This window comes from Cyprinodon variegatus, unplaced genomic scaffold (assembly GCF_000732505.1).
Source record: "Cyprinodon variegatus isolate N-32 unplaced genomic scaffold, C_variegatus-1.0 Scaffold56, whole genome shotgun sequence".
NCBI classification, from domain to species: Eukaryota; Metazoa; Chordata; class Actinopteri; order Cyprinodontiformes; family Cyprinodontidae; genus Cyprinodon; species Cyprinodon variegatus.
In genome coordinates, this window is record NW_015150509.1 from 1,048,266 (window position 1) to 1,073,043 (window position 24,778).

General features: G+C 35.7%; 1 protein-coding gene across 2 annotated transcripts in view; it reads right to left on the reverse strand.

Moving 5' to 3' along the window:
* Window positions 1-6,817: 6,817 nt before the first annotated feature.
* Window positions 6,818-24,778, reverse strand: part of pcdhac2 (protocadherin alpha subfamily C, 2) — a 30,795-nt gene continuing 12,834 nt past the window's right edge. Inside the window, exons 3-5 of one of the 2 annotated variants that reach the window (XM_015371331.1) lie at window positions 21,296-21,381; window positions 16,742-16,746; window positions 10,800-11,045 (exon numbers count right to left, since the gene is read on the reverse strand). In XM_015371331.1, coding sequence (XP_015226817.1) covers window positions 10,935-11,045; window positions 16,742-16,746; window positions 21,296-21,381 — 202 coding nt within the window. In that variant the 3' untranslated portion in view covers window positions 10,800-10,934. Of the gene's footprint in view, window positions 11,046-16,741; window positions 16,747-21,295; window positions 21,382-24,778 lie in introns of both variants that reach the window. The other variant, XM_015371330.1, reaches the window with a different exon arrangement.

The window sequence follows — 24,778 nt, forward strand, 5'->3', positions numbered from 1 at the left end:
ATTAGTGTTCACTGTCTTCTTGAAATGAAGTCTGCTGTGACAGTCAAATAAATGTAATAGGTGGGAACAAAGTAAAAAAAAAAAAAAAAAAAAAAGCTACCAAAAAAATACATGTTAAAAAAATTTATTTAGACAGAATTTAGCGTTTAACAGCCCACAGATGAGAACTGTTCTTTCATCTTGTTGGTCCTACAGATTTAAGTGACTATGCCTCCCAATGAGGGAAGAGGGCTGCTGGCTATTTTACCATTTTACCCTCTCCAGAGCCCTCTTGGCTAATTTGAAATTATTTCATAATTAAAATCTTCGTGATCATAAAACAAAATGGTTATTTCTTATTCAAGGGTAGAAATGGAAACAATATTTCCTCCCATGCTATTAAAAATAAAGATAAATATGGTGAAAACTGCACCCCTTGCAACCCCAGCAGGCGTCAGCGTGACGGAAATGGATGGATGGATAATGAGAGCTGTTTTGTCATGTTACAACTTTAAATGCACATTTATTTAGTCAGTGTATGGGTGAAAGTGAATGAATAACACATTTTAATCTCAACAAAAAGGCCTGAAAACCAAACAATGTGGTACACATTTTTATGATGCGCCTTTTACATTGGCACTTCTACTTTTAATTCAGCACAACAAACTGCCCTCAGCAGGTAACCATTTCATTGATAGAGTCTAAAGGGGGTAGTTTAATTTTGGTATAAACTCAGAAGTTCCAAGAAGGTTTCAGACAAACTCTAATGAATAAATAGACTCATGAAGACCAATAAACATAAGGGACAGGTCAGTGATAAAGTAGTTTTTTTTTTTTTTTTTGTTGTTGTTGTTTTTTAAACAGCTTTATGTTCTAAAACAATGTCCTCAAATTCTCACAGAACTCTATCATGTTAAAAATAAGGAGATTATTGCACAATCGATACCTACCAAGATATCCACGTTTGCTGGAGAAGTAAGCAGTAACTGGAGAGGCAGTCAAGTGTGCAGATGGATAAACTCTTAGAGGGAAAATCTATCACTGAACAAAATAAGAAGTCCTCTTTGCAGCTTCTCTAAAGCCATACTGGATAAATGCTAAAGATAAAGAACAAAGGTGTTCTTTAAAAGTGAGAAAGAGTTTTTAGTCAACCTGCAAAGTGACCTCTGAACACACCACCCACATGGTAAACGTGCTTAGAGAAGCTTCATGCTTTAAGGCTGCTTTTCTTTAGCAAGACAGGGAAGCTGTTCAGTTAGAGGGAAGATTGATGAAGCTAAAATAGGTCATTGCAGAGAGAGAATCTGTTAGATGTTATGAGAGTTGAGATCTGGATGGAGGTAAAATACCAGCCTCGTCCTAAATCTTACTGGGACTGTACAGCCAAATGTAAAAAAAAGAACACAAAAAAACCCCCAGCTGTTTATAAACCATCTCCATCCAGTTTAACTGAGTTTTGAGCTATCTTGCAAAAGCTGTAGTTGTTGTGTGCAACGGTGATGAAGACATATTCCAAGAGATTTGGAATATACAAAATCAAACCAGCTGAAACTTGGCCACTTGAGGAGTTCTGGATAGAGCATATTGACAGACAAAACATTTTTCTTATCTTAAATGCAACCTTTTTACATTTTTTTTTTTACAATTTTGATATAAGTACTGCTCTAAGTAGGTTGCTCTGTCAGATAAAGGTATGTGTAGAGCCTCTATACTCAAGTCAATGAATAATGATTTAATGATTACTAAATAAGTTGATGATTATTTCAATAAACAATTGATTATGATTAATCCGGTTAATATACGTATGTATGCATATATATATATATATATATATATATATATATATATATATATATATATATATATATATAGTGAATCAACTCTTAACTTAATGATTTTAAATAACATTTAAACATATAGACAGTATTTTTGTAAGCCACTTACTACTTGCAGCTAATGTAGATGTAAACAATCTGGGTTTTATGCAGTAGGTGTCACTGTTGGAAAGATGGACGGGCTCTTCTAAAAGAGGCTGAAACATTTCTGTGGTTTGAAGATACTGTAGATGGAGCCCCTGCTACAGACATCAGCAGACTCAGACCAGAGTTTTTATACAAGAATACTAAAGATAAGTTCCCATAGGCTCCATTACTTACTGACTTTGAAGCTCACCAAATGTAGAAAATGCCTTTTTTGGTATTTAATTATATTGATGAAACAAGGGAGTATAATTGTTTCAATAGACAAACAAAAAGACAGAAGTGGGGACTCCAGTCACATAACTTGGACTTGAGTCATTCATTTTTTTTTACTTGACTTGTAAACAATGATCTGAGACTTGTGACTTACTTGGACTTTGGTATCATTGAATTGGGGCTTGAGCTGGATTTTTACCTGTTTAGTTAAAAAGACTTGATTTTACCCAAATCTAAAGGTTAAGACATCTATTATTTGAAACAATATTTGCCAATAGTTATTTTTATTTGTTAACAAATACACAGCCTCTCTCTGTCTTCATGCATTGTTTACCCATTTTTGTGCTGTAGTTAAGCCAATCGGATTAACAAGGTTTCAACCAGAAAATTTATATGTATATGCTCATGTGTCCAATTTCTTTAACAAGTACATACATTTCAAATTACTCAACAAGAAATTAGATGAAGTTTACAAAACATGCACAAAAAATCAAAAAATGTAAAAAATGTTCTGAATCAAAGTTGTAGCAAGAACAACAGATTAGCTAAGATGAGATGGCTGATCTTAGCTAGCTTAATTTTATTAGCAAATGTTCGGCTCCACTGGTTTCACCACACATTGAGATAAACACAAATTTAAAAAAGAACACATGGTAAATTATTTATAATTTATAGATCATTCAACTTTGTGGAAAAACAAGATTTGAAATTGGAAATTTCAGATTTGGGACTTGGCTTCAGGTACCTGTGTTTACTTGAGACTCAACTCTGGCTTGACTGTCTTTACTTGAGACGTGACTCAGGACTTGATAAAGAGTGCTTACTTTATACTTGCATTACAATGAGTTGGTCCCACCTCTGCTAAAATGATTTCCCAAAACTTGATCACGATCAGATGAATTATTTTCTGACTTTACATAACCTTTGTTTTCAGGGGAGTCCATCATACAACCCACATTCCACCCACCTATACCTTTCAACACTTCAGATGAGGAAGGATCTACAAAAGATCAAGGTGAAAAGGACTGCAGGTCCGAATGGCATAAGGTTTGGGTTCCTTAGCTACAGCCAAAATTAATTGCGTTGCATCAATGTATAGATTTCCAACATTAACCTGAAGTTTTGTAGCAGTGCCTGACACCCCACAACCAAGGGACCTCAACAGCACCAGGTCTGTGGCACTGACTTTTAATCTGATGAAGATCCTTTAAATTTTAGTCCTCAGTTATCACTGCCTCCTGGTCGATCTATGGATCCACTGCAGTTCCCATATCAGCCTGACATTGGGGTGCATTATGACATCATAACGTCTAAATTTGATATTATAGTAAAACAGTTCATAAGATGTCAATTATTTGTTGCTCAAATAATTGTACCTGGGAAAATGTATTTAGTTACTACCCACCCCTACCTACCTAGGTGTAAGCTGTGAAACTAACTTTGTGTTTAAATAATGCAATGTTTAAATATGCGAATGTTAAGAAGAACTGATTTGGATACTAATGGTTCCCCTGGCTAAGTTTATATTTACAAAACTTTTATAGTTGTATGGACTCAAAGGTTAGGGAAGAATCTGGAAGATCGTTAAGGACTTCAGGGAAGAGACAGGGTATAATAAAATAGGGTTTACTGTCATCAGACATAAGCAATAAGATGTCATATATTGTAATCATATATATCATTACAAACTATAGGATAATAATTATGATAATTATTACTTATATATTTCATTTTGTTTGATTCTTTTCAGTTTTTCACTGCTTTTATTGCAATAGTCACCAATATGTGTTTATATATCATCTAATCAAACAAATTTAGCCCAATATGCTATCAGAGAACAAACATTGGCAACTTCAAATTGAGGGCAAAACCCAGACATTGAGATAAAGATTAGAAGAGATTGGACAAGTGAAGCTAGACTACATTCTAAATAGGCCAACCTTTACAAGTGGAGCAAATGTATAATTTACACCATTTGTAGCATTAAAATCACAAGACACTGATACCTTTGGATGATTATACATACCTGAGGTAAAGCATTTAATATCTTGATTAATTTCACACTTAATTTTGTTCTTAATTGTTTTGTTATGCATTTATTTCCCATTAGAATCAGCACATCTGGAATAATTATCTGATGATGTGTCAATTAGTTTGAATGTGGCCCTTGTGATCTGGTACATTATTAATTCCTTTGAGGACAAAGTACTCCTTCTTTGGTGAGCGATGTTAACTGAGTAACCCTTCTGGTTACATTTTCAATGGTTACATTTCGCTACCCATTCATCACATACGGATGGATGGAAAGATATAAGGCACACAAGGTCTTTTTTCACAAACTAAAAAGTCCAAATGATGGATTTTAAGATAAAAGAGCAATAAGCAACATAAGTAAACAATGATGCCATAGCTTCATCTCTAACATAAACCAAGGAACCAAAGTCAGGTCCGTCTGTAGGCCTGCATCCTTCACAAGTGTTGTGCCATATGCCATTATCATGGTTTTTGGACATTGACAACCAGTGTCCATATTTCATCTTGACATGATAGCCAGATAAGAAAATACAGCTTGGTAAATAAACAGCTGTAAGACCTCTGCAACCTCCCCATCATTTCAACCAATGCCTCAAGGCAGTCATATGGCAAGTCACAGGGGTGTGACCAACCACACACCCCTCCGTGTTGAGGACTGTGAAAACCACAGAACATACAGGATTTTCTCTCTCTTTCCCATTAGGCTGCCTAGGGTCCACTTCGGAAGGGTCGCCACCAAAATGGAGATCAAGGCCCAAAAAGACCCAGATCTCCAGAATAATCATGGATGCAACATCGTGGTGACCTTTCAGAATCAAACTGCTGCAAAACAGACTTTTTGCAACACATTTCTCCTTAGTTTTAGAACTTATAGAGCCAGACTTGATGAGAAAGCCTGCCTTGGTATGAACCACTGAGACAAATAAAACCCCTGGTTGTTGTTAGCCTGACTGCAAACTCAAGCCTTCCAAATGGACATGGACAAAATTGCAGGTCTGGCACAATTAGGGACAGAAAAAACAATATGTCTATTGATAATTTTTATCATTTCATGTACTTACTGGTGAGTAAAGACATAGCTAACAGAATGGACTGCATGCTATGCTACAGTAATATGTTTTGATCTTTTGTTGAAGCTTGGACAAGCTTTATTTCACTAAGCGTTTAAACACTGATATAACATTAGTGTTCATGTTCCTCATATACTCATTACATTTCGATTACCATGTATGGCCAAGAGTAATTTAGTGGAATCCCAATGTCTATTCGTTGATAGCTATTTCAAAGAGGGTAACTAAGGCTACTGGTTCCCGATTAAGCAAATAATTTAATAAAATATTATTGGCCAACTAATGTTTTATTCGCCTCATGGATTTGCATTGTGAATTGGTCTGAAAACATTCCAATTGCTCTAAAATAGTGAAAAGCTAATTTGATCTTATCTCAAATTCTTCCAGATAAACTTTGGTTTTCAAACGCAAAATCCATCTTAAACTGTAATATGGTTTTCAACCATGTTTCCCCATTCTCTTCATACATAGTAGTTTAGTTTAGTTGAGTTTCACTAGCTTTAGTTAAGAGTTTTAAACTGAAATATGTTTCACTTGGAGCTGAATGATTTTTGTTAATAAACTCTTATATTTTGAACAGAAGTTCTGAGAATTTCTTCCAGGTATGTGCAGAATTAACTGTTTGACCACGACCTTAAACTTAAATCACTCTTTTATCTATTATTCTAACACACAGCTAGTAGGGTGTGTGTTCATAAATAATATCTAACAGCCAAAATGATATCTGATTAAATAAGATATTTACCACCCCTACCGGGGAGGGCAATAAACATCTTAAAGTATCAGAAATATAAATTCCCAGCTGACCCTAACCCTTACCCTAACCATAACCTAGACATGGCTAACCCTAACCCTTACACCAACCTACTCAATTTGTAACTTAGTCCTAAACCTAATCCTCACCCTATGAAGAGAACCTTTCCTTGTCAGTCCCCACGAGTACCTACTGTATAATTCCCCAAAATATGGCATATTCTTTAGAACTGTCTCCATGAGGTAATAAAAACATGGCCAAACACACCTATGCAATACACACGTCTTTATTTCTATCCATATTAAGACCTAACATTGACTTACATTCCTTTTAGTTACTGCATTTACGCATAACATGGCATTAACCCAACCATTATCAGTATATTCCTAACCTTAACCTAAAGCTTATTTACACCATACCTTTAAACTATCCCTCTAAGGTTAGAAATTGGGGTCTGCCACGTTAGGACCAGTTCTGTGCCCATAAGGCCTGTTGGTTCGTAGAGGGTTTGTAAATATAGCAAAAATGGTCCTATACAGGTAACATAAACAAGTAAAGACACGCACACAAATTTGTATTTCTATCCATTTAAGGTCACAAATTATCATTATAGTAATGCCTTTGATTGGGAAAACCGACACATGCAAATTCAGTAAGCATTCAAACCCAAAACATTCTTCCTGTAAGGCAACAGTGCTACAAAACTGTGCCACCATGCAGCCAGTTTTGGACTGGTTTTAGTAAAGCAATTAAAACTGTCACAGATTAAAAAACAGGAAAACCACTTTTAAGATATTTAAGAAAAAAACTTTATTTGTGACTTCTTAATAAAACACATTACCAGGTTGATGAAATAATAAGAACCACTATTATCACTGCAACAATGATTATCAGGTGTACAAAAAAGTCATGAACAGATCTGCACAGACACAGTGGACCGGTTTGAGCCAGTCACAGCTCACGCACCCAGCGACTGAGGAACGTTCACTATACACAAGCAGAGATTACATCAACTTTACTACTATGTTTTTTTTTTAACATTAAATGTTTTTTATACATTTTTTTTTCTTATTTTTCTTTTTTTTTTTCTACAGGGCAACAGACAGATATGCAGGATGAATAAATGGTTTTATTTCACATAAGTGTTTGATCTTTACAAAGCTCAACAGAGGTTTAAGGACTGATTTTCTTAGCCATGAAAATCATATGGATAAAAACATGAAAAAAGGCCTTTCATAGTAGAATACAACAGCATTGCTTATGTCTAGATGATTGAAGTAGTTTTCAGCAGGATAAAAATGTGATTATTTTAGGCTTTTCCACAATTTTCTGTTTGCAATAGTGTCTTCATGGATCAGATGTCCGTTTACCTGGATAGATGAAGGCAAGTCTTTCAACATGTATTTCTTGGGTTGGATCTATATGTATTCCAATAAATATTGCAGAAAAAACATATCTATGTATATATAGTATCTATATAGAATCTGTTTCCTTTGCTTACAACATGCAAACAGTCACTTGGTGATCTGACAGCACAGAAGTATGTCTGCAGAAAGTTCAGGGAGATGGTAGGGCCCGGGCTGTAGAGCACCACCTACATATGTACCCCAAAGGTGATTTGCAATACAATGGTCTAAAGAAAGGAACACTGAGGTGAAATTTTCTGGCGCTTTTAACCGTGTTGTTTTGATACCTGCTGCTTTGAACAGTCTGTCTGGTAAACAGTGGTTCACATTTTGATCCCCACTCAGGTTTAATGCTTGACATGGCACTTCCAGGCTACTTTGTTTCAGCGAAGCAATAAAGCAGTAACAATAACAGTAGAAATTATACCAGACTGGTATCCCTTTTTTCCCCAAATGACTACCAATAATAGCACAACAAAAGCATTTCACCACCATTTATTCTTACCACTCACCCTATTAGTATTAAAACCTTAGGCCGTTTCCATTAGCAATAAACTGTGCTTCAACCCCTTTATGATTGAGTTCATTCAACCCAAGATGATCCGTTCAGAATGAGGAACTCCAATGTCTCTCCTCAAACAAAAGGCAGTCAAGTTACCCAGTAATGTCTCTGTCTTCTGCTATGGACCAACATTTTTCACTCCTCTCTGACTTCTCTTTTTTGCCTATCCAGTAGAGCACTTTCTGCTCACCTGTCAGGCGTCTACACCATGCCAAGTGCACAATCCATACAAGAGGAGACAGAGCTGTCAACAAAGAGTAGTCAAAAGGTGGGTCTTGCTGGCAGAAGCGCCTGGGCTTGGTTCAAGCCAAAGCTGAACCCAAGGAAAGGGGTAAATTGAGTGTGGTGCATTATATTCCTGTGTTGCCATGTGTGGATATATGAATATACACAAATGTTATACTCTGTTACAACTGCACAGTTCACTGAAGGAGAGTGACTGGAAGGATGCCGTTGAACCATGTAGATCTGAGGAATAAAGGGAGGAAACAGGCAGCAGGTGCAAGCAAATCCTACAAGCACTGAAGCAGTTGAGGCAGTGGTGCAGAGCTTGAAGAACAACTACTTAACATTCAAAGACAGAAGCGGAGGGAAAGGGGCTTGAACAGAAATGAAGCGACAAGCAATGTTCCTGCTTCTGAGGCATATAATACACTCTACTATTAAGTACTGACCTTCAGTTTTTCAGTTTCCAGAATGGAGGGAGGATTCTTGGTTTAAGTTTTATTTTTCCTTTTTCCTAGTAGATAGACAGTCTGTGTGTTTTCAAATTATTTTTATCTGCGTGTGTGAGGCAACAAGTCTGTATTTGAGTGTCTGGTATATACCATATTGAACCGTCTCATATTTTAAGAGGAAGGTTTAGCTGCTGCCTTCATCAGCTGCATGAAGGCTCCCTATTTATTTCCAGTTCTTGCTTGACAAGCAACACTACAAAAATCAGTTTGAACGTAACCTTATGGAACAACTATATAAGTAGGCAAGCAATAAAGCAAGTGCAAATGATACATAATCACAAAACTGCACTCACTACCAACAAATTAGCAATTTTTATCCCCTTTTTTGTTTGCAAACAGCAAATTTTTGCATTAGCGGCAAAGCAAAGACCCTAAACTGTGTGTTTTTATGTTTCTGTCCATTTTCTACACATTATGTAACACAACCAACCAGTTAAACATCAACATTTCTATCTTGTTGTTTTTTTTTGTGTTTTTGTCCGGCAGATTATTCTCATTTACAAATTTACTTGAGATGCTGCATTTAAAAATTTATATTTGGGTTCAGATTGCTTAAGATATTTGATCTAACCTGTCATGTTCATATTTCAATTGGTGAAATCTACACAAAGGGCTTAAAAGTAATAAGAAAAAAAAAAACATTTTGATCACTACTTATAAATTGACCTCAAACGAATTCTAGCACTTATGCAGCCACAATATTATATATATCCTATCAATACTGATTGCTTATTCTAATGTTCACTGATGTCATTAGGAGATTTTAGCTGGAATAAAGCAATCTAAACTTTCTGTATTTATGACTGATTTCATTAATTTACAAACTAAATATCAGAATTAGAGATTGCCCTGTATTCAGATGAGAAAACTCACATTAATTTAGCATATGCTTGATAGGAAGAAAAATATAATCATAAATAAATGTAAGGCAGTAAGGGAGTAAAGCTACAGCAAAGGCTGTACTCACTCTCAGGGTTCTTGAGTTTCAGCATGTTTGCATGTTATAGAACAGTCCAAAATGAATGTCAATAAAGCAAAACAAAAATTACAACAGCTTTATAAAAAAAAATGTTACAAAGAGTTAATGGCAGAGAATGGACAAAAACATTTCTATTATATTCTAACCATTATACTATTTTACCTTTACTTTAATCAAAACTCCATGTTTATCAATCAGCAACATATTGAAATTGCTGAGAAAGTACTCTGTAACTAACTCTGTACAATCAATTTCAGTAACTCCCTAATTTCAAATGAACTAGCAGTTATGAAACCACTTGCTTGTAAACTAATCTGGGGACAAACTTGCTGTATAGTTAGTGCAACCCAGTGCAGGTCTTTAGTCCATCCAGTATGCGGCTCCATAATGACACAGCTCAGTTGGAGCGTGCTCCAACTTCTCTCAGCCACCTCATCCTCTTAAAGGTGCTTATCTCATGGTAACTATATAGGAAATATTTGAACTTTTTTCTTTTTTCCCTTTTTTACAAAAGACTTTTGAATTCCTAAAAGCCCTCTGAAATACTGAAGATGAAAGCTTCCATTTCATTTGCTTTATTTCATTGTGGCTTTGACTTCACATTGGCTTGGCGATAAATGAAAGGGTGCCAGATATGTTGACACCAGCAGCTTCAGCTGACAGCGGTCAGATACAAATAGAGCACCGTCTATGGTGCATTTCTGTTGTCAATGTACAAAGCAGATAACAGTTTGGGGGACTGGATGGTAAATCACAGGAAGGCTGATCTAACAAATAAACTGTTTTTTTTTTTTTTTTGTTTGAATTTGGTCCAGTCTTTGGATTAAGAATATTTGTAGTTCGGGTAATATGGGAGCCAAAGCAGATCAAATGAGCTTCTGGCCACTGTACAAGGTCTATGCAAACATGGTTCCCCTGGTTACATTGTGCATTTGGTTTATTTTTCTGGCTCTGGAACTGGGACGATAGATTACAGTATGGAGTAGCTCTGCTTTTTGGTCACCTACTTTTCCCCCTAATCATCGCCACTGTCATCCTTTCCCTTATCTTTTTTGTCCTTCTTGTCTTTCTTCTTTTTTTTCTTCTTCTTAGCCTCATCCTTCTTGCCGAAGCTAATGAAGTCACCTTTGTCATCCACAGGGCCTGGGTCATGGCGGATGGAAATGATGGCTGGAGATCCGGGGATGATAAAGGCTTCAGGGGGAATCTCCCCAGGTTTCAGGGGTTGAGGAGGGATGTAGCCTTGTCCGGCGCCATATCGGAAGTGCCAGCTATTGCTGTTGACTCCAGCACCCACTGGGGGTGAGAGTTCTCCACCCCCCTCTCCATCTAAAAGAGATAATACATGTTAAATATTATCATCACTAATCTAAGGTAGGCATTTATTTGGATTTTAAGTTTTTTTTTATGCTAAATGGAGTGTGTAAAAGTTCAAGAAAAATGTTGCAATACATGTCGTCTCATTTACTCATTAATTAAAGTATCTACAAGCAAACTTTAAGAAGTATGAACTATATCTTAAAAAGATATATTTATGTATAGTTGCGGGTGTGAGGGTAAGTGCTTTTAGCTTGGCATCCATTTTTAAATTTTCTTTAATTTCATAGAGCAAAGTAGAATTGTTTCAGCTGCAGTGTGCTTTTATGACAGTCAGTTAAAAAATAAGACACAAAGTGGCTAACAGCATTCGGTTACTATAGAGAGACCTGTCAATTAATTGCATTGTATCTCTGCAGTTGCATAAAACAGTTTTTCAATGTAATCTTTGTCCGATTGCTCGGTCTCCATTTTCAAAATTTGGAAGATCAGTGATCAGCCAATACTTAGATGTGAAACTGATTTTCTTCATCAACCTTATCTATCTCGGTTGATAGTGTTTCAAAAACACCCACTGTCAATTCCTTGAAATTGAGAGCAGTTATTTCAGAAGTTTCAATGTTTTGCAGGCAGTGATTCATATTTTTTCACTAAGATAATATTGAAATATCTTGTGTCCTGTGGTCTTATAACAACTGACAATTAGAGAAATTAATCTATAAGGGTCAAAATTGGGATCAGCATGTCAGCCTTTTTAAAGATTGGGAATCCGTGATCTGCCAGAAACGTGTAATCGATGCACCCCTCATAAAAATGCATTCCCGGTTGCTGAAAACCAACTATTACAATCTTTTCTTGGTCACATAAAGGTTATACAGCGTGTTAATCTATCTTGTGAGCAATCACAGAGAAAAAAATAAGCATAACTATATTAATACATTTTAGAATGAAGCCTTAGTCCACTTAGCTGACTCATCCTAAAATGTTTCTATTGTTTAGATTGTATGCTTCTGATTTAGGGCTGAAAGAATCAATGTGATTAATCAATTATTGAAATAATGGTCAACTGATGTAGTAGTCGATTAACCATTAATTGGACAATAGAGCTTGTAAAACATGCCTTTAGCTGACAGAGGAACCCACTTTAATTATAAGTTATACTTGTAATATTAAGTAATTATATCAAAATTATAAAAAACATATGTAAATGTTTTGCATTTAAATAAAAAAGAAAAACTTGATAAAAAACTCATTATGCTCTATTCAGAACTCCTCAAGTGGAGCCCTAATCTGATTAAATCAGATGCATTTAATAAGAGTTAAAGTATGGGTTATTAAACCCTTCCCCTGGAGTAGTAAAATTTGATGACATATCTGCAACACAAGCTGCAAAACAGAAGCAGCTGTTTCTTTTTCACTAGATGGATTATTTCACTTTCCATTAGTTTTCTTTGTCTTTTAAACTTGATGCATAGTAAGTAATGTACATATTGTGCAACTATTATTTTCACATTATTTTCAGATGTAGGCACGTTAACAATATACTGTTCAATAAATTACTTGATATTAAACTACTACTCCTTAAGAAAACTAGGAATATAACACCAGAGTGTATTTAGATAGTCACAAACAGCTATTTCTTTATTTATAAGCACTTAGGAAGATCTCATCGCAGACAGTATTGCAATATTAAAATTGAATAATACTGCAAAAAGCACTCTCCAGTGGCTGTCAGAGCATTTCTTTGTCTGAGAAAATAAGCCTATTGAGGTGAGTACTTTAAACCTGACAACCACAAACATTTTTGTATTTAGCTGGACAAGTTTGTTCTGTGAGTTCTGAAGAACTTTACATTTTCACAAAATTTTAGAGACATGATATAAAAAGAAGGCAGGAGGGTAACGGGCTGGAAATGAAATAGCATTGTTAACAAAGAATACTACAGCTAGCTGATTATTAGCTGCTAACAGTTCTGTATTTGGCACCTAAATCTGTCCTCTGTGTTTTCAAAGGCATACTTAGACTCATCACGGATGAAGAGGATGTTTTTTTTTTTTTTTACCAAAGATAAACTACACAGTTTGTGCTTTCCTCACTGTGATAAGACAAAAAAAAATTAATTTGTATTTTATATGACTTAATTAGAAATTTTCAAGAGAAAATCTGTTTTTTTTTTTTGTTTTTTTTTTGATCTTCCCAATAGGCTTAATATAGGATATATCAATATACCCCTGTTTATTTTTCTATATAAGTTTTATTACTATCCTTTGTCAAAAATCAGAGGGAGTGGACCTTTATAGTCCTGCAATTCACCCTAGATGACTGAAAGCAAGGTAATAACCTTAAGAGCTGCTTAACGTATCTGCGTGATTGGTTTTTGTATTTAGATGATGCCAGCCATATAATCCCCCTGCGTAGGTTGCCAGGGACAGGGATTCAGGCTCTGGAGCAAAAGAATGGGTTTGCAAAAAAAATTTACCAAAATAGTAAGCCAAAATATATCTATATTTATTCATTTATTATTTCCAATTTTGAAGAAGGCTGTTTAAAAAAAAAAAAGAAGATGTGTGAATATTACCTGTTGGGATCAAAAGGTCAGATATTTCAGAATGAAATGAAAAGGGATGTTTGAAAGGATGAGAGCATGGCAGCGGGAAGGATGGGGGTGGGCGGGTTTCGCAGACACGGTGCTCTCAGGCCCACACCAGTTCCCTCAGCGCTGACCTACTTTCAGTCTGGATTTTATTTAGATCAAACACGAGTCCTTGCAAAAAGCTTCGTTTAGTCTTTTTTTTTTTTTTATTCAATTCCTTTTCAGGCTATTTGTGACATTGCTGGAGTGCTGAACATGTTTTAACCACCATCCCTTCAGGACAAACACTATTTTTAAAATATCTGCAATACTGTGTACTATGTTCTCACATTAGATCCCTGCAGCAAGATCATCAACAGGAGGAATAACATGTACCGAGTACTAAAAGAGCGGATTATTATATTATATAGATTATTATATCATATAGCTTCTGAGTTCCATATGTGAGCCTCTATAAGTGTCACGTTTAACCATTCAATGAATAGCTGGCCACATCACACAGAGACCTGTGGCAAGTTATTGAACCACAACTCACTGCAAACTGATTATATCAGCCCCTAAAATGCAATAATGGGAGCAATCGATGTGTCCAGTTTACAGAGAGAGAGCTACTGTATGATATGGTAACATAGCAATAGAGTGACTGTACCACAAGGAAGAAAACATTGATATTTTACTCCATCAAGAGATTTGCATATAATTTATTTGGGCAAGAACGAAAAAGATGTCTAATGTATAACTGCTTTTTTTTTTTTTTTTAGTTGACATTTCCAAAAATTTCTATATTTTCATTTATTTGAAAATATAAACATTTTAACTGACCAGTGTGATTGAGCTAATTTAAGAACTACGCATTTCTCAGGTCAACATCATCCAACTTATTGGTGTAATACTGTAATGATGCTGCTACTGAGGATTATAAAATTCAAGAGGATGGTCTGTGCCGTCTTAAATTAATCTGGGTATTAAACAAAGTATTTTAGTGTTATATTTGAATTGCATCAGTGGTGTTTTTTTTCTGAGATCCACAAACATAGTTTGAATAAAATCAATAACTACAGATCAGGATCTTTAAAATACCACAAAGCTAAGGATTTTTTAACATATGTGCAGATTTGGGCAGGTTTAAATAAACACAGAATTAAAAACATATAGCATTCCAACAGGCCTTCACCGTTACCTCAACAACTAAAGAGGTTATTAGCTTGATGTACTCAAAGAGTTCCTTTTTTAGGGCAGATTAGCACAAATAAGTTAATTCTACTAGATAATATAAATCTGCAGCATTAGTACTTGAGAACTAAAGGTTATTTTAATGTGATATTCATCATTATAAGTTAAACATTTAATGTGTCATTAAGGAAGTAGTAGCTTGTCTGTTTTATATTAACAATCATGTAAAATATTTTTGTTTTACATTTCTTTGTAAATATCTGCTGTGGATGTCATCATGTCACCAGCCAATGTTTAGAAAATGATAAACTACCTTGAGGGACAAAAACCTTTTGATGTGATCCTGTTAAAATTACGTTTGGTAAGAATTTCCTCTCAGGTTGTTGCACATGGACAAAAGTTTTCCCATGTATTTCTGTATTTACATGCCCAATTGGTTTAGTGTGTTCAACCTTACACTTAAATGATTTCGTACACAAACTGGTTCTTAATAATGATACTTTGCCACAGAGGACACCATGTAAATTACTTCATTGTTACATAAAGTACATAGACACAAAATCTATTTACACATTACACTTATTACACTTAAGTCATTTTCACTTTAAAGTTAATTGAGGAAACAGTTTAGCATAGACTTAGGCTTTTTCTCAGTTGGTGCCAAATGTAACAGTCTGCAAAGGTGTCACATCAAATCCAGCTGATAAAACCTTTAATTCAGACGATTAGCTGGTGAAACGCTAACTCTGCCACTGAGAATTCAGTACATCTCTTAAAAGGTAAGCTTAAACTTGAGCTAATAATAATAAGAAAAAAATTATTTGTGAAAACCAATGATGTTTATCGCAAATATCTAGTGGAAGATAATTACTTAAAAGCATACTTTGAAGCAACTTTGGGATTTAAATCTAAAAGAAAACCTGTGCATATATTTGTATTGAATTCATAGTTGGGGTATATGCTATCCTCTAATTAGGCAGTAGATTTTCTTTTTGCATTAATATTTTCTGTTATAATTGGCTATTATTTAACACAAAGATAAACAATTAATGAATCTGTGAATTAGATTAGATCATTTACAGATTGTTTACAGAACAAATATAGTGTCAGTCACTAGTCAATTGGCAACTCTGGCAAAATGCGAAAAATAAAAATTCTTCTTTAGCAATATGTACACACCTCGTTCAGAGAGAGATATTTTACCCAGTCCACATCATTCAGAGTGTTCTGTCTTATCTAAAGGAAAAGTACGGTCATATTCAGAATTCCAACTTCTGAAAGTACTTTAAATATAAAATTATTACATACTGTTCAATAAATGATAAGTGTCATTTTCATTTAAATGCCACCTATCGGTTTGTGATGTTACGTTGCTGTATTGGCTGTTGAACAAGTCCCAGTGCTGTATCTGGTGTGTGGGTATTGGGTTTACAACTGGCTATTATCCAAGTCCTCTTGAAAACATTCTTCTTCGAAATGTTTGCTACATATGACGTTTTTTTTCTCTGGCAAGAATTTCGATGGCAAATCCTGCCTCTTCAAGTTGGCAATCCAACGACAAACTCGTGGATCATGAATCGGAAAGGTGTAATGACAATTTGTTTTTTCACTTTTACCAGATTTATTGCAACATCCAACTGCCATGCACTTGGGCATTGTCACTTTAATGATAGCTGTCGCAAATTTAAATGGTGAAGTTCATTGCTGGCCGGACTTTTCCTTTGATTTGCTAAACTCTGCTTTTATATTTGGTATGGTAGGTTGAAAGTACTTTTTCTCTCACTCTTTCAAATATTTGCAGTAAATATAAAATGCTATTTTCTAATACCTTCCAAGCCATTCTGTTCACTGTGCTGGCAGATAAATACAGATTCATAAATTACTAATTAGACGTTTATGGAAACTCTGCTTAGCTTAAAGAAAAATCGAAATGTTCACTCACATTTTCTTCAAACGGAAAGATGAGACGATTAGTTTGCAAGAAGAAACAGAAAAAAAAAATGTTACAAAGGACTTTTTGTCCCCTGACTTAATGTAGACAAGATAAAGGTTGGATGGCACAACATTTTTCTTTTTTTTTTATTATTAATATTATTTTTATTAGATGGTGATCCTGCAACAATTCATTTTATTCCACAACTTTAACACGTCTGCTTCTGGGTTGCTAATAAATGTGACTAGTCCTACCAAATGAGATGAAAATTAAATTGAAAAAAAGACAAAGTTAATAACCTTGTGAAATTCCCCAAATTCTTCTTTATATGCTGCTTCAGATATTTCCTAAGGTCTTGGCTCAAAAGAGGCTAACCCTCAAATAATATCTTTCAGGTAAGATTTAGCTACATTGGCAGCGCGAAAGAGATCACCATTAAGCTTAAAAATAACCAGATGGCATTTTTCTTTTTTTTGTGTGTGTGTGTGTTAAATCTTTATCCACCAACAGTTCAGCCAGAAATCAAACCTAAAACTGGCTTAACTGCCTGCCATGTGCTGGCCAAACCATCCACAATCTGTTTAGGATTTTAAAGATAAAGAAATGAATAAATATGTAGAAAGGCTAGAGATGAGACGGAAAATGAGTAGCAAATATTTTAAAGAACATTTTTAAAATACTTTAAGAAAGGTAGCTTAACTATTGCATAGGACCACTACAGAAGATTCTAGTAAAGTCTGGCTCTGCTATCAGAAAATGAGGCATGTTTCAAGCTCAAATAGAAAGCCTTGGGAGATCCCAAAGCTTCTTGGGCTGCTGTGACAATCTTGATCTTGGATATTTTCATTAAGATATTAATGATCATTAGAAATCTTTGTCTGTAATTTAGTGTCTCTGTGAGCAGGTCATGCCTCAGGTCAGCCTCTATGTTCTCTAATATGTTTCCCATTTTTTCCAGATGAGCCTATATCCTCATATGAGGACCTAAAATGGATTATTGTATAACCGCTGGTAAGCAGGTCAGTACAGCTCCTTGTGAGGACATTGCCATGACACTTGAGGAGGATTTAAGAGTGTCTGAAGTCTCATTTTGCTTAACCTGATGTCCTACATTTAAAAGAAAATGGGCTAGTTTATTTTCAGTCTTAATTCAAGTGAATCCCTAAAGAGTTCACATATCAAATGCAATGAGTTCCCATCGTAAGACATAAATAAGCTTCACAGTTCTACTAGAATCCTCTTAACTTCACATTCTTTCCACCTTTTATTCACCCTAGCTGTATTTTCTTCCGTATTTTTCCCTACTCCTGTCTGCAGAAATTCCATTCAGAGATACAGCCGGTTGCGATGGAAACTGTGTTCACCCGCTCCCTGCTGATGGTGGGTGCGGCTGCTGCAGCAATTTCTCAGTTAGACAGTGTTGCCAGGCAACAAGTCACATGTCGTTACCTAGCAACAACACCACTGCAGGAACCTGACAATCCTCTTAACCTTTCTCTTCCTCCATTTCCCCGCACTTTGCTTTTTTTCCCTTCTATGCATCTTTTGCTATTTCTTTCTTATACTGCTTTTATTGGATTTCTGATTCTTTAGTACAATATCTGATAATAGCTTGTGTCCCCCTCTGGCATGACACAAATGTCTTCCTCATGTGGGCTTGAACGGCTTATATAAAATGTGAGTTTGAGGATGCTGCACTTAAATGCACAATGGTGTGCTGATAAAGTTCAACACTGAAGAAGATTAACTGCAGCTATGATACTGTGCCATTGTTGGTACTTTTAAATGTGCCACCAAAACAAGCTCAGTCTTGTCAGTGTCTAAGCCTTTAAATAGTGTTAAAATTTAAAAAAGCAGGCTAAATTATCACCAATTACTAAGATTCATTAGCTAAATAGATTATCTAAAGACAATATCAATATTCAATGCTTTGCAATAAAGGCACCTGTTTTAGTTATTTATTAAGCCAGAAAGAGAAAGATCTGGGCAGTGCTACCTAAAACTATAGATTCTATTTGTATACATGTATTTCTTTCTTGTTTAAAAAAGAAAACATTCCAGTAACGACAGCTACAGACAGAAGTACAGAGACCATCTATCACAGACTGCCATGCTACCCTTCAACTTGAGGTCCCCAAGCCTGTTCAAGTTCCTGCAGCCCGACAGAAAATCAATGAATGGAAGCACAGCTGAAGGAGGGGAGCACTCTGCAGCACTGCAATAATTCACCAAAGTTTTCCAGGCCTTTTTGCCACTTTCAGCATAATGTAGTAGTACCAGGTGGTCTTATTCATTAGCTCCAAGGCAGACGATTCTGCGAATGATGCAACACAGGTCAATTTTAAGGCTCTCTTTGCTCTTAAAAAAGTTGTTTGACCTTTTTGTGACTCTAGCGGTCTTTATTTGATTGTTATGAATGTTAAAAAAGGGTGCAGAGATAGAAGAAGAAATCCAGCAAATGAACCAGACTAAATTCTGCAAATGAGGCTCGCACTCTATACAGTGAATTACACAGAAGCAGATAGGGATTGCTGACATTAAGTCAATAGTACTTAAATTTTTTGTACTGTATATATCTGCAATATTAAAATATTAATATTTTATCTCCAATATTAATATTAAAATTGTCCAAGAGGGTCTAAATAAGCTAATAATCATCACTGTTTGAAATGCACTTAGGAGGCAGTGCAGAACCAGTGATATCTAAGATGTCTAAGGATTACTTTTTGTGAATGTGCTTTGTAGACAATAGCAGCTCCAAAAATCTTAATTTAATTTTTTTAACATCCAGAGGTTTGCTTTTGTCCTGTTCCTAACATAAGTTCTTGAGCCGAGGTCAAAAAGCCATAACTAGATATTCTTTTTCAGAAATTTCTAGGAGAAAGTAGAATTTACTTAGTCATAGCACTTAGTCCAGGTTAGGCTTATCAGCCAGAGCAGACTCAGACCATCAAACTAAATTGGACTACATTACTGCATTCACCGTCATGCTCAGTATAATGCTATTTTTATTTAAAAAAAATATCTTTATACAAAAATGAGTGTGATTGCCTTGCAAGGCAGATAAATTGTTGCGAGATTTGTGAATTCACAAAATCCTGAAAAAATGAAGCCAACAGATGCATTAGCCTCAATACAGTAATGTCTGGGAAGAATGAAATGTGCTGATGTGTATGACGTCAACACGGAGACCAGAGGAAGAAGGCTGGAGCAAAACAGACATGACTGCACCAGTTCTAGATGGAATACTCTGTTTCTTTTTGAGAAATTAGCAAAAGGAAACGATTTGAGATTTTGTGGATTGAAGGCAGACTGGATTTGGTCATTTTACTCCACCAGTTGGTAAACAAATCAAGAATCTGATACGTCACAGCTGCTACTGCTGCTGTGATTGGCTAAAAGCAGGCATCCAATCAACTTGAAGAACTGTAGTGTCCCCTCCATTTTGCAAACAATTTCCACATGAGGCTTTCCAGATGGATACTGTGTAGAATCTAAATTGAACTACACATATGGTATAGCTATAATTAGTAAATATAATTTTCCTTACAGCTGAAAAATGCATTTTAAACTTTTGTGTTGTTTTCTGAGGTTTTTTGGTAGGAAATACTATTACCTTATATTAAAATCTGTTTTTATAACAAATAGCAATTCAAACAACAAATACATTTATGAGATGACCTTTTTTTCTGTACTGTAAGGCATTGAAAACCTTATACTACTGCTAAAACAAATCCTAATACCTTCAACGACGCCACCTACTCAGGATTTGTTATTTCTTATTGAAAAGGCTGCATTCTTAAAAAAAAGCAGCTCACCATGCTCCTGGCTGCATGGGAGGATACTGTTGATTTTCTCTGGCTCTGGATGAGCACATCAGGCATTTGGCTTCTAATCTAAATCTCATCTATGCCCACCCGGGCAAAAAGACGTAGACATCATATCAATAATTCTTTTAATCCGTTCAAAATCAAAGCAAAGTCTCTGTATTAAATCTAATTTATATCTGAGCCTTTACATTTGGGAAAGTGGTATAATTTGTTCTATAAAGCTTATATTTTGCCTGCCAGTAATGCCTGAAATAAAGGTTACCAAAGAAGAAGACTGACATTTTGGAGAGTTCATTCATCCATATAAATGCTCAGAGTTAGATAGTAAGAACTGCTTCAGATTCTGCATCTGTGTATTATGCTTGATATCGCTTAGCTTTAAGATTAAATATTGAGCTTAACACACAAACCTATCAGTTCTGTGACAAAAAATGCCTAAACTCAGAATTAATCCAAGACATTAATACCCAGGTTTTAACTTTTATAATGTATTTTTTTAAAAATATGTGATTTTTGTCTTGGATACTCAGCTATTTATTTTCATTTTTCAAAAGGAAATATTAAAAAGTTTCACATTTGTAATGTGCAATTTTGTTAAATCGAGTCCAGGATTCAGATTGTAGAGATACCCTCTCCTAAAATGAAATGTTGCTTGATAGTTTTGTTTCAGATTATCAGCAAAAAACTTAATTTAGTCCTGTTTTAATAAAAGAACATCCCGATGAGCATTCACCTGCAGCACTGGAGACAGTAGGCCAGTTCTGGACCAGCATCCCTTGGGCGCCCTGCATCACTGAGGACTCCTCCATGTGGACAGAACTAGAAGACAGATCAAACACAAAAGCAATAATTTGCATAATTAGTTTTTTTGGAGTTTGTGTTTTTGTTTATGACTTTTAGTAAAAGAAAAAAAAGAAATGTTTCTGTAACAACTGATTATCATCTATCTAGAGAGTGATATTTTTTCAAGAGTTCATCTATTTTTGTTATTGATCACTGCTTTACAGATAATAATAAAAATTTCTTAGAAGATTAGGCTACATGATATGGTAAAAAATTATTTTTCACATAAAAACTTGGGACATACTAAAGATGGGATGTTTCATGCACAGCAGTGCACAGCATATGCACCCAACTGTTGGTTAGGAATTCTTCTGGATGGATTACTGCATTAAAGCAGGCAACTCATAATATCAGCCAGTGGCGCTCGGGATTCGGCTGCTTTTCAGGTCTCTGCTTCTTTACTCTTGTGTCTCTCATCTTCTCCTTCCCCTTAATCCATAGATCCCCTTCATTGTTTATGTTTAGGCCAGCGTTCTCTATTACAGCACAGCGATGCTACGAATGTTATTAGTTGTGACGGCTTGTCAGGAGAAGGAAACGTGGTGTTCTAAAAAAGACTGATAGCTACTTCATCTTTTGACTTTGTTGAATGTAAAAAACAAAAACAAATGACATATGAATAAAAACATCACTGAAAATGGAAACATTTTTCTGGACTTAAACAATAAATGTTTGCTGCCTCTCTAGCCTGACTTCAAACACTGCCACCTTGATTTCCAATAATCAGGCAAAGTTCAATTCTTTCAGATCATAAGGCTTTGGACCAATAGGTAGATATGTCTCATTGATTCTCTATTCTTTCAGCAAAGTCGGGGTCCTTCGTTTTTCCCTACCTGAGTTTCCCTTTCACCTTGAAAAGAAGACTATGAAATGTAGTAGCAGTTTTATTGTCTTATATCAGAAATCAGAATCAGAATATATCCTACAACATGGCCCTATACTTACTTAGCAACAAAACAGTACATCTTGAAGTTCAAGTATGAGTCTTAGCAATAATAAAGTCTCTAATGCTGTAGAATATAAATATCTGGCTGGCTTGCCAAATATGGAAGCAGTTGTACTGCATTATGTAGTCCTGTTTCTGACCTTATGCCCACTTAGCAACACAGAGAATGCAACATGTAAACAGAGAGTCTACAAGCTGGGAGTCACGTACGAATCTTGGCAAAAACAGGGTTCCTACTGGCTGACTCGCACGCAATCGGGTCACAGGCCAAGAACTTCCAGGAAGTTCTTCAGAGCGTCCAGTCGTGCACGTGCATCCACACAGTGCATTGTGGAGCCTATAAAAGGCCGCCCACAATGGATTAAAGGTGGGGGAAAGACAACATTTAACAGCTTCAAAACAGTTTTTTTAGCAAAAGCCCCCTTCCTTCTCTTCTTCACTCCTTGTCCTATGAGCCTGTCTGTGTGTGCGCTGACACACACACACACGCTGGAAGCTTAAAAATGCCACGACGTTATGTATCTGTTAAGCAGGACTATATATTGTTATAAACAAAACTATGTTAGAACCCGGCATGTGTCTGTCTATGTGTGTGTCTGTCTTAATGTTCTTTGTCTGTCTGTCTGTTCTATGTTGTTTGTTCAATGTCAACATGTCTGTCTGGGGTATAAAATATTTGTTCTATTATGTTTCAGTATAAACAGATCAATAGGAGAATTAAACAGCAGATAATTAGATTACAGTTATGTTAAAACATAGATTAATATGACAACAAACATAAAATCCCATGAATAACTGGATTCTCTCTATGCATCCACGTCCGGACATATGATAAGAAAGGTATGCAGGAAACCTGTTGCTGAAAAAGTCGAATTTCTGCACGTTCTTACTATTTGGATGCGTTTTGAGTAATTCAGCAATGAGTGGGACCAAAGTCATCAGAAAATACTACAAGACAAACAATAATAAAACTTTCTAAAAAGAAAATACAAATAATTTGCACAAGAAAATACGAAAAATCTGGTCTAGCCGATTATAAAGTGTTTGGTTTTAGTTATATTTTGTTTGTTGGTTTGCAAATGCTATCGATGTTGCTGTGATTTTTGGAGGTGAACCTTGAGAGGAGCTGTAAATATATGCAGTGTTGATCTTCTTGTTCAAATGTGTGTAAAAAGGGGAAAACTATGGTCAATTTTATAACAAATATATTGATTAATATATTTACATCTTACTATGTCTTGAAATTAACATGTTAAAGGTTAGAAAATCAATTTGTACTAAAAGTGCTGTAAACCCACCCCACCCCCCTCCGCTCCAACCTCCCACCCACCCAGTAAAGTCCAAAAATGGTTCTGAGTTCTGTCCCTAGGCAAACGGAAACACAACACACACATTTTCTACACACAGACATTATGCCTGACACACACACAGCTGCTTGTTTTCGCTGAGAGGCAGAAGGAGGAGCACAGTTACCAGAAAGCACACAGGGGCGATCAAAATAGAATTAGGGCCCGAGGGCTTCGAAGCATTTTTAACTGAAAACAATGTACAGATCGTTACACTAGAATGATATTGTGTACGGCATGTAAAGTGACTGATTCTGCAGCTTATATTTGATTATGATAAACCCCACATGATTAGACAAATCCTTTCTTTGCACATAGATGACAGAATTAGAGTACTCCTGAGTTAAGTTGGTCTTACTGTAGCAAAGTGAATAAATGAAACACTGATTATTAAGAATACTTAAAGGTGAATTAAAAAAGAATACTTAAAGGTCAATTTTCAAAAGGAGCAAGTTACATTTATGCTTAGGATTTCTTAATGTAATTAACTTTTGATGAAACTTGATAGAACAAATAAAACTCAACAATTATTGGAGGTATGAGATAAATAAAATGAAGTCCTATTAACACCTTGAAGCAAAAGTTGAAAAGTGGTTTTGCTATTGGAAAATTATGATTTATAAAATTGTTCTTTCATGAAACAATTAACAAGGCAAATTATTTACATGGAGAATTTAATTAAACCTAAAACAGTATTGTGGTTGTCTTAAACATAAAATGTCATAAAAACATGCATTATCATTTACAGAGTAATGAAAAATGGTATGTAGACACAGGAGTTGGATGAGTTTGGCTGAAAGGTTAGGATACGGTGCCCTGAGCCCAGGGGGGCTCAGAGCTGCACGAGAGTCGTCCAGACTTGTGACCAGCTGATCACTAAATGCCGAGGTGAGCCTTGTGAACTTAAGCCGTGCAGCCGAGACCGAATGAGGCGGAGACTGGAGGAATCACGGTCATCCAGCCGAAGCGGCTCGAGCAAAGAACACTGGCAGAACTAGAAAGTGCTGCAGCTGACATGAAAAGATTGGAGGGAAGTGCTGGCCTTGTGGTTGGGGCATAGAGCTTGGAATCCTGAGGTTGC